General features: G+C 64.0%; 1 protein-coding gene across 2 annotated transcripts in view; it reads right to left on the bottom strand.

The window, feature by feature from the left end:
- CTDSPL (CTD small phosphatase like) overlaps positions 1-15,403 on the bottom strand; it is a 164,324-nt gene that overhangs the window by 5,258 nt on the left and 143,663 nt on the right. For both annotated transcript variants that reach the window (XM_051829256.2, XM_051829257.2), the window contains 4 exons: positions 10,449-10,550; positions 7,803-7,859; positions 3,773-3,865; positions 2,101-2,286 (listed from right to left, as the gene is read on the bottom strand). In XM_051829256.2, the coding sequence (XP_051685216.1) occupies positions 2,101-2,286; positions 3,773-3,865; positions 7,803-7,859; positions 10,449-10,550 (438 nt within the window). The remainder of the gene's footprint in view (positions 1-2,100; positions 2,287-3,772; positions 3,866-7,802; positions 7,860-10,448; positions 10,551-15,403) is intronic.

Genomic DNA, 15,403 nt, shown 5'->3' with positions numbered 1-15,403 from the left:
GGAGGGCATCCGCAGGGCGGCAGGCGATGGCTCCAGTGGTTGGTGGAGACCTGGAGGGAGCTCCAGGCTCCTGGCTTTGGCCTGGCCCAGCCCTGGCTGTCGCAGCCATCTGGGGAGTGACTCAGTGGTTGGAAGCCCTCTGTTTGCCACTTAAGTAAAATAAAATCAAAGAAATTGTAAAAGGAGTGGAGAGTGGGCGTGGCTTGGCAGGCTGAGCTTGCCACTCGAGACACCTGCAGGCCGGGGTTTGAGTTCTGCCTCTGCTTCCGATCCAGCTTCCTGCTACTGTGCACCTGCGAGGCGGCCGTGGTGGCTCAAGGACCTGGGCCCTGCACCCATGTGGGAGATCCAGACGGAGCTCTGGGCTCCTGGCTTCAGCCTGGCCCAGTGTCGGCTGTTGTGACCGTTTGGGGAGTGAACCAATGGATGGAAGACCTCTCTGTACCTCTCTTTCTCCGTAACTCTGCCTTTCTAGTGAATAAATAAATATTTTAAAGAGAAGAAGAAAGGGCGGGGCAGGCGTTTGGCGCAGCGAGCTGCCTCTTGGCTGCCTGCGTCCTGCACAGGATGCCTGGGGCCCAAGTCCTGGCTGCTCAGTCCCTGCTACTGTGCACCTGCAAGGCGGCCGTGGTGGCTCAAGTGCCCGGGTCCTTGCCACCATGCGAGACCGGACGGAGGTCCAGGCTCCCGGTGTCAACTTGGCCTGGACGTTGTGAGCATCTGGGCAAGGAACCGGTGGATGGAAGATCTCTACCCCCCAAACAAAATTAAAACTTTTTTTTTTTTTTAAAGGGAAGGGAGGCCGGTGCTGTGGCTCACTAGGCTAATCCTCCACCTGCGGCGCCGGCACACCAGGTTCTAGTCCCAGTCGGGGCGCCGGATTCTGTCCCGGTTGCCCCTCTTCCAGGCCAGCTCTCTGCTGTGGCCCGGGAGTGCAGTGGAGGATGGCCCAGGTGCTTGGGCCCTGCACCCCATGGGAGACCAGGATAAGTACCTGGCTCCTGCCATCGGATCAGCGCGGTGCACCGGCCGCAGCGCGCCGGCTGCGGCGGCCATTGGAGGGTGAACCAACGGCAAAAGGAAGACCTTTCTGTCTCTCTCTCACTGTCCACTCTGCCTGTCAAAAAAAAAAAAGGGGGGGGGGAGGAGTGGCTTTGGGACTCCGACACAGTTAAGAGAACAGTTGAAAGAGACATCAACCAGAGCGATGCACGGACCACGTGGCCCCGCGAAGCCCGCAGTCGAATGAAGAGAATCTTCCAGGGTGAGGAGGGCACAGAGCGGCCACAGTCCGGGATCGGACAACGTAAGGAGCTGCTCAGAGAGACGCAACCATGGAACGGCGTCTGTGTGGGGGTGCAGCCCTCCGGAGACACAGCACCAAGTGCGCTACAACCATCCAGTCAGATGAACAAGTTAGATATAATGCATTCGGAGTGTTTATGCAAATCACAGTTCACAAGGGCTGGCTCAGCCTAGCTGGAGCTCACTGCTTGCTGTGGTGTGGACGCAGGTGAAGCTGCGGAGTTCTGGCGAGCTCGGAGGCCCAGGCTGGGGCCCCGTGTAGTGGGCGGGGTGCCCAGGCCGTCTCTGAAGCTGCGGAGTTCTGGCGAGCTCGGAGGCCCAGGCTGGGGCCCCGTGTAGTGGGTGGGGTGCCCAGGCCGTCTCTGCCCCCGGAAAGGCTGGGCAGGAGGGCTCTCCCGCCTGCTCTGAGGGTCGGCTGCAGCCAGCGAGCCCTGGTGCGGGCCCTGTCCCCCCCACCCCCGACTTCCCAGGCACCACCGGGAGGCGCTGGTGAGGGCTGCACGGAGGGCTGTGCTCACCCCTAAGAAACCCTCCTGTTGAAGAGGTCACCCGGCCTCCCGGAACGCAGAGGCCCAGGGACGGGGTCAAGGGCACACAGACCCCTTCTCAGCAACTCAACTCCTACTGCTACACAGCTTATCAAGTGAGCCCGCCGGGTGCCACGCTGAGCCCTCCGGCGGCCTCCGACGCTCCCACGAGGCAGCCGAGGCTTCCGCCCGTGAGCAGGCCCGGAGCCTTCCCCCGCGGGCGCTGCCTGGGCAGACGGGCCCGTCCCGGGGAGTGGGGGGTACTTACTGCATTCTCGGGGTGGAAGATGTACGAGGCAGGGGAATTGTCCACGATGATCACTTTGCTCAGCTCCCGCCCAAGGCGGCTCAGGTCCTTCACATAGTTGCCACGGTGGAAGACGCACGACTCTCTGAAGAGCCGGGCCCGGAACACACCCCAGCGGTCTAGGAGGTCGGCCACGGGGTCTGCATACTGGGGAGAGGCGATGCAACGAGTGTGGGGGGGTGCCTGGGAGGACCCAGCCCCACCGACCGTGGCCGGATGCATGGTGCTTGGTAGACAGGGTGCACGGGCGTGGCAGTGCTTCGGGGCCCGGTTATCTTCCTGCTCGCATGCCCACCACGCACTGGCTTCTCCCTCTCGCCAGCCCACCAGGAATTCCTGCCAGCTGCAGCTCCAGAAATACCCAGACTCCACCCCCATCCCTCTCTCTCTCTCTCCCTCCCCCCCCCCCCCCCCCCCCCCCCGTCGGGGCCCTGGGTCCCTGGCGCCCCTTTGCCTGGAAGCTGTCAGTGGCCAGCAGGAAAACACATCTTATCCCCACACCCCTGCTCAAAACTGTCCCCTGGGGCCCCACCTCCCTGCCCTGTCCCCTAAGGGAGGCCCCCCCAGGTGTCTCTGGGGCCCCTGCCTCCCTGCCCTGTCCCCTAAGGGAGGCCCCCCAGGTGTCTCTGGGGGCCCCGCCTCCTTGCCCTGTCCCCTAAGGGAGGTCCCTGCCAGGTGTCTCTGGGGTCCCCGCCTCCCTGCCCTGTCCCCTAAGGGAGGGCCCCCCAGGTGTCTCTGGGGCCCCCGCCTCCCTGCCCTGCCCCCTAAGGGAGGGCCCTGCCAGGTGTCTCTGGGGCCCCCCGCCTCCCTGCCCTGTCCCCTAAGGGAGGCCCCCCCAGGTGTCTCTGGGGGCCCCGCCTCCCTGCCCTGTCCCCTAAGGGAGGCCCCCCAGGTGTCTCTGGGGGCCCTGGTGTTGGGAAGATGTCTTCCAGAACGGCAGGGAGGCGAGGGGCTGGCAGGCTGCACCGGGAGCAGATTTGGCTCCGCCGGGCTGGAGTGGCGGCGAGGGGAGGGTTGGGGAACAGACAGAGGTGCAGGAGGGCGCAGTTCAGGAGGAGAATCCGAACAATGCGAAGGCGGAGTGCCACCCGCTCCGGCCTTGGTCTGGCCCAGCCCTGGCCACTGCCGCTGTCTGGGGAGTGAACCTGTGGACAGAAGATTCCCCCGCCACCCGGCCCCTCCCTGCCTCTCCCTCTCCCTGTCACTCTGCCTTTCAAATAAAGAAACAAATCTCTATTTAAAAACACGGGTGGCAGCAGTGCTCGCCCTGCGCGCTATTCTCAATCTGCCTCGGGGCTGTTAGGGCCGGCGAGCGGGGGAACCCCTGGCTCTGCTCTCTCCTCCAAATCTGCGTGAGCGAAACAGCAGGACACGCAGGGGCGCCTGGCCGCCGTCAGTGGAGGAGAGGCCACCCAGGGCTCCCGTGCGGCCTCCCCGTCTGGGGACAGCCGGCTCCCAGCGGCTGCACACAGCTACTCCGGGGAGCATGTGTTTGAAGGGCGCCGTCACCATGGCAACCCAGAAGCTTTGCGGGCTGGCAGTGTGCACAGGGCCTGCATCCATCCCATCTGGGGCGGGAACCCGGCACCATGGAGACGGCATCTCCCCTCGAGCCAGGGGCTGCCTGACCCACCTTGGCCAGGCTGGCAGTGAAGAGCACGCACTCGAACAGCTGCCCCATCCGCTGCAGGAACTCGTCCACGTGTGGCCGCTTCAGCACGTACACCTGCAACGGAGGGCGCGAGCCGCTCAGGCGGCGCCGGGTGCCGGGAGGGAGGACAAGGGGGGCTGGGGCGGCAATTTAGAACCAGGGAGTAGGCAGGGGCTATGCCACTCGTTCAGGTCACACGTGTGTCTCGGCACCTGTCGGGGGTCCGGCTCTGCGGACACAGCCCGGGGCTGGGTGCTGTCCCGCTGGAGGCCAGGCCTGGCTGCTGCCCGCTCTTCTGAAGAGCACGCTTCCCTCACCGGCAGGGCCTGGGCGGAAGGGCAGGCCCCGCCACCGGGCGAGAAGGCCGTCTGCGTCGGCCTGGGACGCCGTCTGCGTGATACTCACAGGGGCTCTCCTGGGCGCAGCATGCAAACAGGCATGTCAGGGGGTGTCCCCAGCTGCCTCCGGGGCCCCAGGAACACGCTGCCAGGAGGGGCCTCCAGCCAGGGAGCCAACGGCAGGCTCTTCTAGACCGGCTGGGCAACGTGGGACCCCGAGGGCCAGGCCAGGCCCCAGAGGGTGGGCTGTGAGGAGGCCGGGCTGCAGCCCCCCCTGCAGGGCTCTGACGGCAAAGCTGCGACTAGAGACCGGTGAGCGGTAGGAGCGAGGAGCCAGTGACCGGGAGAGCCCACCCCCCAAAACTTGACATTAGCCACATCCCCGAAATAAGCACACCCACCGAGCCCCAGCCGGGCAGAAATACTGCAGAATGAACGGGGCCTACAGAGCGTCCCAGCAAAGGGCCCACTCCCCTCCCCGTGGGAGGCAGCCACGGAGGGGACATTGGGTCTGGACCCTGAAGATCCAACAGGAGCCCGCCAGGCCAGCCAGGATGAGGAGTGAGCTTCCAGGGCGAGGAAGCAGGGGGGGCGAGAACGGCAGAGCCTGCACGTCCGGCCCATCGCAGGGGCGGGGGCGCAGCAGAGGAAGGGGCTGGAGCTGCCAAGTCAGCACGTACAGAGCTCCGAACAGCACACGGAGCAGCAGGACAGACAGCAGGGGAGCCGGGGGGCGCTGCCCGCAGGGGGAGAGTCCACCCAGGACAGACAGCAGGGGAGCCGGGGGGAGTGGGGGGCGCTGCCCGCAGAGCGAGGGTCCACCCAGGACAGACAGCAGGGGAGCCGGGGGGGGGAAGTGGGGGCACTGCCCGCAGAGCGAGGGTCCACCCAGGACAGACAGCAGGGGAGCCGGGGGGAGTGGGGGCGCTGCCCGCAGAGCGAGGGTCCACCCAGGACAGACAGCAGGGGAGCCAGGGGTGCTGCCCGCAGAGCGAGGGTCCACCCAGGACAGACAGCAGGGGAGCCGGGGGGAGTGGGGGCGCTGCCCGCAGAGCGAGGGTCCACCCAGGACAGACAGCAGGGGAGCCGGGGGGGAAGTGGGGGGCGCTGCCCACAGAGCGAGGGTCCACCCAGGACAGACAGCAGGGGAGCCAGAGGGAGCCAGGGGTGCTGCCCGCAGGGGGAGAGTCCACCCAGGACAGATAGCAGGGGAGCCGGGGGGAGTGGGGGGTGCTGCCCGCAGGGGGAGAGTCCACCCAGGACAGACAGCAGGGGAGCCGGGGGGAGTGGGGGGCGCTGCCCGCAGAGCGAGGGTCCACCCAGGACAGACAGCAGGGGAGCCGGGGGGAGTGGGGGTGCTGCCCGCAGGGGGAGAGTCCACCCAGGACAGACAGCAGGGGAGCCGGGGGGAGTGGGGGGCGCTGCCCGCAGAGCGAGGGTCCACCCAGGACAGACAGCAGGGGAGCCAGAGGGAGCCAGGGGTGCTGCCCGCAGGGGGAGAGTCCACCCAGGACAGACAGCAGGGGAGCCGGGGGGAGTGGGGGGTGCTGCCCGCAGAGCGAGGGTCCACCCAGGACAGACATCAGGGGAGTGGGGGTAGCCGGGGGTGCTGTCCGCAGAGCGAGGGTCCACCCAGGACAGACAGCAGGGGAGCCAGGGGGGAGTGGGGGGCGCTGCCCGCAGAGCGAGGGTCCACCCAGGACAGACAGCAGGGGAGCCGGGAGGAGCCAGGGGTGCTGCCCGCAGAGCGAGGGTCCACCCAGGACAGACAGCAGGGGAGCCGGGGGGAGTGGGGGTGCTGTCCGCAGAGCAAGGGTCCACCCAGGACAGACAGCAGGGGAGCTGGGGGGAGTGGGGGGCGCTGCCCGCAGAGCGAGGGTCCACCCAGGACAGACAGCAGGGGAGCCGGGGGGAGTGGGGGTGCTGTCCGCAGAGCGAGGGTCTACCCAGGACAGACAGCAGGGAGCCAGGGGGAGCGGGGGCGCTGTCTGCAGAGCGAGGGTCCACCCAGGACCGGACAGTCTTCAAGTGCCAGAAGCAGGTGCTTGGGGGGCCAGGACTCAGCAGGGACCTCCTGGCCGGAATGGGGTAGGCCTGGCTGTGGCTGATGCTGGGAGGGGCCGGAGGAGGAGGAGGGCCTCGGGTGGGCGCTCCGAGGAGCAGGGAGGCTGGGCTGGGCACCGTGAGATGCCGGTGAGGCTCCTGCAGGCCACAGCTTCCTTGCGCTGCTTGGAAAGCCAGCGCTGCCACAGGCAGAGGCAGGGGCTGCTTTGGGAACTGTGGCGCCGGTGCCTCTGGCAGAGCAGGGTCCTGGGCCCGGATGCCGGCGTGCAGGCCCGCGTCCCCGTCCAAGTAACCAAGAATAGGCCCCTCGGGACCTGCACAGCCTATCCTGGATTACTTGAACGCGGCCACGGCCTCGCCAGGGAAGGGTTTCGGACCCCAGCCTTAGGACCCGGGTCTCCGCCGCCCAGCAGGACGGAGGCTGACGGGTCAGCAGCGGCCGCCGGTCACGTTCACGGTCGCCTTCTGCCAAGGGCTGCCTGCTCCCAAGTCTGGCCGTGCCCTGGGCGGCCTCTCTGTCTGTCTTGAGCTGAGGCAACACAGAACTGAGCTGTCCTGAAGCTGAGTCAGCGCACTCGGTGGTCTGCGGACGCTGCCTGCCCAGTGCCCAGCGGGCCGGCTCAGCGACGGCTTTTCAAAGCACGGAGCATGGAGGCGCCTCGCCCCAGGAGCTTCTGGGCAGCACCCCTGGGAGAGCAGGCGAGGGAGGATGGCGGGAGGGAGGCACTCGCGTTAGCTGGAGCCTGCGACTCTCCCTCGTGACCCCAGGCCACCCCTCCTTCCCTGTCTGCTCGGAGCTGGCTGGACACAGCTGCCTTCCAGGACCCGCCCGTCCTGCGGACACCCTACACTCCAGAGCCAGCGCGACCGCCCAGTGTTGGGGAGAGACGCCGTTTCGGCTCGAGCACCAGGAGGGCCTTTCCTGCCCGGCACGCGAGGCCAGGGACCTGTCCTCCAGGACGTCGGGCTGCGGGAAGCACGACACAGCCCCGCCCCCGGCTCCCGTTCTGAACACGGTTTCATAAACGACACTATTTCTGGAAGAGTTTTATGCAGATAAGGAGAAGAAAAAAACAGCACAGACAGCCCTGGGTGACGCCTGCCTGGCGACTGCCCAGCTGTGTTCACAGCAGCAGCTGAAGCCCACGCTCACGCCCTCCCCCACTCTCTCAGGTTGGGCACTGGCTGGAAACCCCACTGGACAGGGTGACCGGGCTGAGCGGCTGGCACGGAAGTGCCCCTCTCCCAGGGAACCCTAGCTTTTCTCTCCGGCCCGCGGGGAGAGCAGTGAGAGCAGCCGCTGGGGGAGTTAACTGGACCATCACGTCTGGCCACTGGGCGACACTGGACCTTCGGAAGTCCGCATCGAATCAAAGAGCTGCCTGAACTCGCGGCCACACCTAACATTCACAAACGGATGACATGTTTCCTTCGAAACTCAGTACAAAATAAAGCGAAAGAAGGCAGAAAAGCCATGGTGTTTGAGGTCAAAGGCCGCTTCCTTTTGTTGGAGGACATGATGCTGAGGTGGGCACCTGGAGACAAAGTCCACGGGAAATGCAGTCACTGGAGAAGCGCTAACTGAAACTCAGATTCGCTTCGATTCTTACCTGATGTATAGTCCCATCGATTTCAACCGGAACAATAAAATCAGCATTGCTAATAGGCTAGAGGGAAAAGAAACTATGATTACTACGCCTGAGAGAGGAAGGCAGGACTGGAAATTTTAGCCAGAAAAAAATCTCGCTGGGACCAGGGTACTGGGGACCGGGAAAAACGGCTGAGGAGGACGACGTGGGACGGCGCGGGGTTCCTGGAACTGGGCCTGAGCAGGAGGCAGCCATCTTTTCTCTTCTGAACAGGGTCGCGTCTCCAGCATCCAGGCCCAGTCTCTGACCTGGCCTCAACCACACAGGTGGCCCAGCCTGGCCAGAGCACGGGGCCCTAAGTCCAGGCCTGCCCAGAGCCCTCCGGTGGCCACCAGGGGGCGCAGGGGAGACAGCTCAGACTCCCCGCGAGGCTGCTCAGCAGGAGGTGCTGGGAACAGGGACCCAGAGCCCGGCCCAGGGCACCCCGGGGGCGGGGGACCACGCAGAGGCCACAGGCACGGCCTTGGGCAGGCTCTTCCATTTTCCGTGCCTGCATTTCTTCTCCTTTCACAGCCACAGGCATGGGTCTGGTGGGGGCCCAGGCTCCATGCAGCCCTGAGAATCTGATTTCACCCACCAGCTGGTGGCCTGATAGCCCCTCTCGCCCACCCCCAGAGGGGCAGAGCCGGCCACCTGAGTGTCCTCTCGCGGGAACACCCTGTCGAGCGCTGACGCTTCTGTTTAAACTAACTCGTGGGTGACGTCACTGGCGCTCTACGTCCCACGGCTCCTGCGCAGGCCGTGTGCTCTCAGGCCTGGCCTGAGAGTTCTTGGTGGAATTCCACAAGGTGGGTAGACAACCACGCGCACCCACCAGAAGCATCGGCCTGAGCAACGGGAGGCGGCGGTGGGAGGGAGCGCTGTGTGGGTGTCGGGGCTGGAGTCCCGAGCCAGGCCCTGCTGGGCCACCGCGGGACACACGAGCACGCTTCTGCAGTACCCACTGAGTGCTGCACCGCTGCTGGCGCCCGCCGTGCACCTGGGCTCAAGGTCACAGCTCGTCTACCCCCAGGGTCGGAAGGTCAAGGGTGAGCTCAGTATGTCAGACTTTCACAGCTGAAACACAGAATGGTGCTAAAAACCGCCTGACAACCGAGAGGCCACAGGCAGAGACTCGCGGGACACTGGGCAGCGAGGCCACCCACGAGTGTATTAGGAGCCAGCACTCATTCCCCAGGGGTCGGCGAGCTCCTGCCCCACCTCTCCGTGGGCTGGCTGGCGTGAGCGAGGCCGGGAGCTTCTAAGGGGAGAGGGCCTGTGGCTTCCAGCGCTACAAACCCGAGTGCCAAGTCCGAGCCCTGGAGAACACTCTGCCAGGGAGAGATGCTGCTCCCATCAGCTGTGGCATCAGCGCCCGCGGGGAGGCCCTGCCCCTGCGTCCAGAACTCTCTCTGTGGCCATGGCAACGGACTGGGAAGGGCTCTCCTCCAGGAAGCATCGGGAGCAGCTCGCCCAGGCCGGCCTCAGGGTGCTGGGCCACGGGGCGGCCCCTCCTCCCGGCCCCCACGCCCCTCAGGGCTCACAGGCCACCTCCGGGCTCACCTGAGGGCTTTCGGGAGGAGGAGCCACGAGGAGGGATGTCCTGGTAGGGGCTGCTGGGGCAAAGCCCCTGTGGCTTCTTGTGTGGCTACTCGGGTCTCTTCGACCCAAATGCAGGGCATCTGTTGTGTGTCCCAGGGAAGTGCGGGGGGACTAGGCTGGGCGGAGGTGGGGAGGAACACACATTAGCAGCTAGAGCCAGCAGAGCAGTGCCGCGGCCAGAAATACCCCCGGGAATCAGACCCAGACCCAACCCGGCACCCGCTCCCTCCTGTCTCCTTAAACAGCTCATCGCACTGAGGAAGTGGGCAGGGCCAGCTGATCAGCTCAGCTCTGGTGGTGAGCACGGAGCTCGCTGGCGTTTTTCGCCGTGTTCCGGTGGGACGCGGGCGCGGGGCTTTCCCTGACGCCTCTGCCTGAGGGACGTCACGCGGGCGGGCGCTCCTGCCTGTCACGGACACGGTCGACATGCGCGGCAGAGTCGGCTCACCTGCCCTTGACTCTGGCAGACCTCTGCGGGCCTGGCCACCTTTGGAAACACGGAGCCGGGAAAAACTCCCAGCAGAGCGAGGTCACGTCCAGCTTCCAGCTGTGCCGCCCTAGGAGCCCGCACCCCAGCTGGACAATGCAATGGCGCCCTGGGGCGCTGGCGGCCTGGCTGCAAAGGTGTTGGGTGGGGTGGGGGGTCGGCTTACGAAAGGCAAACTTATTAAGTAAAGCGAGGGCTCGGGGACCCGGCAGCCCAGCCGCGGCCTCCTCTCCTGCAGACGAGCTGCGTTAATATTCAACTGCTCTGGTTAACGTTCACCGGGAGGCTGGGATGTCTGCGGCCTCGCGCCCTCACCCCGGATTCTTCCTCCAAAACCCACAAATCAGGGGGGGGCCGCAGCCTGGAGTGTGTGTGTGTGTGTGTGTGTGTGTGACCGGCCTGGGGTGTGTGTGTGTGTGTGTGTGTGTGTGACCGGCCTGGGGTGTGTGTGTGTGTGTGTGTGTGACTGGCCTGGGGTGTGTGTGTGTGTGTGTGTGTGACCGGCCTGGGGGTGTGTGTGCTCGTGTGTGTTGATTTACCTTAAAGGAGCTGTGCACCAAGGTTTCATCTAGATCGATGACCACACATTTCTTCCCGTAGTCGAGCACGGTCACCTCGGGGAGGAGGTATTTAGCTGGTGGCTGAAGAGGAGAGAGGGAAGAGAACCCTGGTTATTCCCTTCTGCCGACGACAGCCTGATTCTCGTCTTCTGATGCTAACGGTGGCAGAAGTGACAGTGACACTGGAGTCCCCAGTCAAGCTCATTGCCGGGTTTCATGCAGACTTGGTGCCGGGAGTTCTAGCAGGCACGGTGCCACCATCTGAGTGGCGGTGGGCACCGGGCTGTGGCACGGGACGACTGGGGTTAGGGTATCAGCTGTGCCACCCCCCGCTGTCAGCTGGGGTCACAACCCCCACGGTGAGACTGCCGTTACCAGCTAGAACGGCGGTGACACCTGCGCTGCCACTGTCGTTACTGCAACGGATTCTACGAGAGCAAGTGTTTCATCAGGAATGGGTGTTTAACTGTAATAGCTGGCCGGCGCCGCGGCTCACTAGGCTAATCCTCCACCTGCGGCACCGGCACACCGGGTTCTAGTCCTGGTCGGGGCTCCTGATTTTGTCCCGGTCACTCGTCTTCCAGTCCAGCTCTCTGCTGTGGCCCAAGGGGGCAGTGGAGGATGGCCCAGGTGCTTGGGTCCTGCACCCGCATGGGAGACCAGGATAAGCACCTGGCTCCCGGCTTCGGATCGGTGCAGCGCGCTGGCCGTGGCAGCCATTGGGGGGTGAACCAACCGAAGGAAGACCTTTCTCTCTGTCTCTGTCTCTCTCTCTCTCACTGTCTAACTCTGCCTGTCAAAAAAAACTGTAACAGCTGCTCTTAACCACACAGGCCTGTTTCCCAGGGCCATACACTCCATTGACATATTTTCACGGTAATAGGTTAGCCTGTTTTAGGGTGACGCTGGAAGTACTTTTTTTAAAATTATTTTTCACGTGACTGGTGTTTTCTGAAGCTTGAGGAGAACCGGTAGGTCCAGCGTAAGGACGAAACCCCACAGTGACCCCCAGACCGGAAGTGGCCCGGGCGCAGCCGCTGTCCCGTGCTCTGAGCCCCGGATCCGGCCCTGGAGCTGGGTTCCGCTGCCCAGAAGCCCTCCTGGTCTAGAGATGGAGTCCTGGCGCGTGCAGGTACCCTCCCTCGACTGCAAACCTGCTGACTGCCCGGGCCGCGCCTCCTCCCAGAGGCGGCCAGATATTCTGGTTGCTCTGTGGTGCGGTGGCCAGCGTTGACCACGTGTCCCCTCCCTGCCCTGCGGGAAGGCCTGACTCTGTCGACCGCACATTCGGAGCAAACAAAGCTCGAGGGAGTGTCCGTCCCTGGCCACGGAAGGGCCGGCGGTGCACACGAAACCAAGGGGCCCTGTGTAGTGGCCGGCTCCCTTCCTTCCCACTGAGGCTGAACCTCCGTGGTACTGTGGACATCACCTGGGTCACCTGTGCACGGAACCGGGCAGAGGACACGCTGGGCACATCTGCGAATACCAGGATGCCGTTGGCAGAGAGGGTCCAGGGGGCTTCTGCCACTGGGCGCTGGGTGCTTCACCCTCTTCCAACATCGTCCAGAAGGAAACACCTTCTGGGCCCCACCTCCCTAGGCTCCACCAATGCTCGCAGGCAGCCCTCTGTGGTCCCGTGGCACGGGAGGGGACACGTGGCCAAGCAGCCTCTGTGGTCCCGTGCACGGGAGGGGACACGTGGCAGGTGCCTTAGAGCAGGCGTGCCACGAAGGACCCAGCCACGCCTCCATTCTTCATTATAATCGGGCCAGTCACAGGTCATTGGAAATAATTAAAAGCAGCTGGCAGCCGGCGCCGCGGCTCACTAGGCTAATCCTCCGCCTTGCGGCGCTGGCACACCGGGTTCTAGTCCCGGTCGGGGTGCCGGATTCTGTCCCGGTTGCCCCTCTTCCAGGCCAGCTCTCTGCTGTGGCCCGGGAGTGCAGTGGAGGATGGCCCAGGTGCTTGGGCCCTGCACCCCATGGGAGACCAGGAGAAGCACCTGGCTCCTGCCATCAGATCAGCGAGGTGCGCCGGACGCAGCGCGCCAGCCGCGGCGGCCATTGGAGGGTGAACCAACGGCAAGGGAAGACCTTTCTCTCTGTCTCTCTCTCACTGTCCACTCTGCCTGTCAAAAAATAAAAAAAAAAAAAAGCAGCTGGCAAGAGAGGTCTCAGCGCTGTGAACAGGCAGTGAGCTGAGCCCAAGGCGGTGCCGTGGGGGGACTTGGGTTATTTCTGTTGTGGCCGAATGTCACCAGAGTACAGCTTGCTCTGCTTCCCGCCACCTAGTAGGCGACAGACAGCTGGCATCAGGAAGAGTTTGGGCTTGGGCGACAGCACACAGCCACCGTCGTTTCTGTCCCCTCCTAGCCTGGCGAGGTTTCTATCGGCTCCTTCCCCACGTGTGCACGCATCACAAATACGACGCTGTGCCTGGCAAGCAGGCGACCTGCAATTCTCCGGCTCGCACTTCCAGAAACACCCACGAGCTGCCCAAAGCGGCTCCGTTCTTTCCCAAGCCCAAGATCACAAAGTCCCTCCTGAAGCCTGGCTAACCCTGCGGGACACGCGTTCTCGGCGTCCACAGGAGCCCGAGCCCTCGCGCGCTGTCCGAGGGAGAGAGGGTGAGGCGCGCGTCAAGCGAGCGCTGACTTTCTGCCGAGCGCAGAGCACGAAGCCGAGCTGGTGGGCAGTGGGCTGGCCGCTCCCTCCGCCCGCTCTAGATGCACACAGCTCTGAGCTCGGCTTCGGTTCACACGCGTTCTCCAGCTCCTGGCTAAGAAGGCTCTGCCCAGCGCAGGCCGTCACCACAGGGCTTTGCAATTCCAACGCAGCGGTGCAGGTGGTGCCAACTAAAAGATGCCCTGAACCAAATTCTCCCTGAAGAACGAGAGAAACACTTGGAGCGAGGAGGGCCTTTTCTGTGTGGAAAGCAGCTGCCCACAGGCACAGGGAGCGCCCGGCCGGGAGGCAGGGTGGGGGTGGGGCTGTGAGCTGCCACCCACGCCGTGGGAAGTGATTCGTGGCAGTTCTCTTCCTGGGAGGACCTCTGAAGCTTCCTGCCTTGGCCAGTGACCTGGCAGCGTGCATAGTTTAACGCTAAGGTTACTTCCTCCGCTGTACCCACCCCACAAAGCTCGTAAATCTTGCAGATCTCGGCCCTCTTCCTGGAACGCGCGGTCACTGTTTTCTTACTGAGGGTTTCCCAGGCCCGGGGCTGCAGCCGCTCTCCAAGCCTCAGCGAGCGGGGCAGAGGTCGGGCCACGTGAAATCCGGCTGAAACCAGAAGCGCGCCGTGCCGACCTGTCCTTTGTACCGCTGCCTCACTCCGAGTCTCAGAGCGCACAGACGCCGAGCCCTCAGGAAACACTGCTCTCTCGCCGTCACCATTTTCTCCTGTTTGCGGCATCGGCGCCATGTGGGACTCGGGCGAGAGCGTGGCAATGGCCGCAGCCCCGGCGCCAACACGCGTGTGCTGAGCGCGGGCCACGGGCACCCAGACCTCTGACCTCTGCGGTTTCCACACCCGCTTCTTCCTCTGCATCTTGTCTTAACGGTTTGTTTGTTTGAAAGGCAGAGTTGTAGAGAGAGGTAGAGACAGAGAGGTCTTCCAGGCGCTGGCTCACTCCTCAAATGGCCACAATGACTGGGGTTGGGCCAGGCCAAAGCCAGGAGCCAGGAGCTGCTTCTGGGTCTCCCACGTGGGTGCAGGTGCCCAAGGACTTGGGCCAACTTCTACTGCTTTCCCAGGCCACAGCAGAGAGCTGGATCAGAAGTGGAGCAGCTGGGTCTCGAACCAGCGCCCATACGGGATGCCAGGCTGCAGATCGGGGCTTTAACCCGCTGTGCCACAGCGCCGGCCCCCCTCGGCATGGTTTCCTCACCCTCAGCACCTGTTACCAAACAGCCCAGCCAGCTTCCCAGGAAGGGGGGCCCTAAGTAAACCCAGCCCAGGGCTGAGGAGCTGAGAGACGTGTCCCAAGGGGGGACCTTCCATGGTCCACACCAACGTCATTCCCGGTGGGCGTGAACCTGGGCTGGGACACCGCGCAGCTGCTGGGAGAAGAACGCTGACTCTACCTCCTGCCTTCTACCATCAGGAGTTCTGAGTGGACCACAGACTTCAGCTTCAGGGTGAAACTCTTGGGAAACCGTAAGGAAGCGTGGTCCACAGCCAGAGAGCGACTCAGCACAAAACCCAGCAGCTCTGCAGGGCAGGAGGAACACGTTTATCCAGGCAAAATTAACACGTGGTCTGCGGCCAAGATGATTACAAACAAGGCCAGTTTATCAGAAAGTTGGAGAAAAGTGCTGATTTCCTTTAAATTTCAGAAGACAATACAGGGGCCAGTGCTGTGGCATAGCGGGTAAAGCCGCTGGCATCCCATATGGGCACCGGTTCTAGTCCCGGCTGCTCCACTTCCCATCCAGCTCTCTGCTGTGACCTGGGAAAGCAGTAGAAGATGGCCCAAGTCCTTGGGCCCCTGCACCCGCATGGGAGACCCGGAGGAAGCTCCTGGCTCCTGGCTTCAGATCAGCCCAATTCCAGCTGTTGCAGCCATCTGGGGAGTCAACCAGTGGATGGAAGACCCCTCTCTCTTTCTGTGCTTCTCTGTAACTCTTTCAAATAAATAAATTAATTAATTAAAAAAAAAAGGAAAACCTCGCCTCCCGTTGAGCAATCGCCGAGTCTCTTGAGGTTCCCAGAAAAGGTGGGAAGATGGAGGAGCGGCCCGAGCCGGGTCCGGGGGCCGTGCCGGAACCCGGGCCCCACCCGAAGGACACAGGGCTGTTTGGAAGGCCTTGCCTGGCAGCGACAGCTCCGCGGGGTTTCTTCTGGGAGTCAGCCCCTAGCGTCTGCTCTGGCTGGAAGACAGGGCCACCTGGGGACAGTGGTCTTGGGGGACAGGGTCTCCCCCAAACTCCAGGCCA

The sequence above is a fragment of the Oryctolagus cuniculus genome, chromosome 4 (assembly GCF_964237555.1).
Source record: "Oryctolagus cuniculus chromosome 4, mOryCun1.1, whole genome shotgun sequence".
NCBI lineage: Eukaryota > Metazoa > Chordata > Mammalia > Lagomorpha > Leporidae > Oryctolagus > Oryctolagus cuniculus.
The sequence above is the reverse complement of the archived record's forward strand: the minus strand, read 5'-3'. Positions and strand labels throughout refer to the sequence as shown.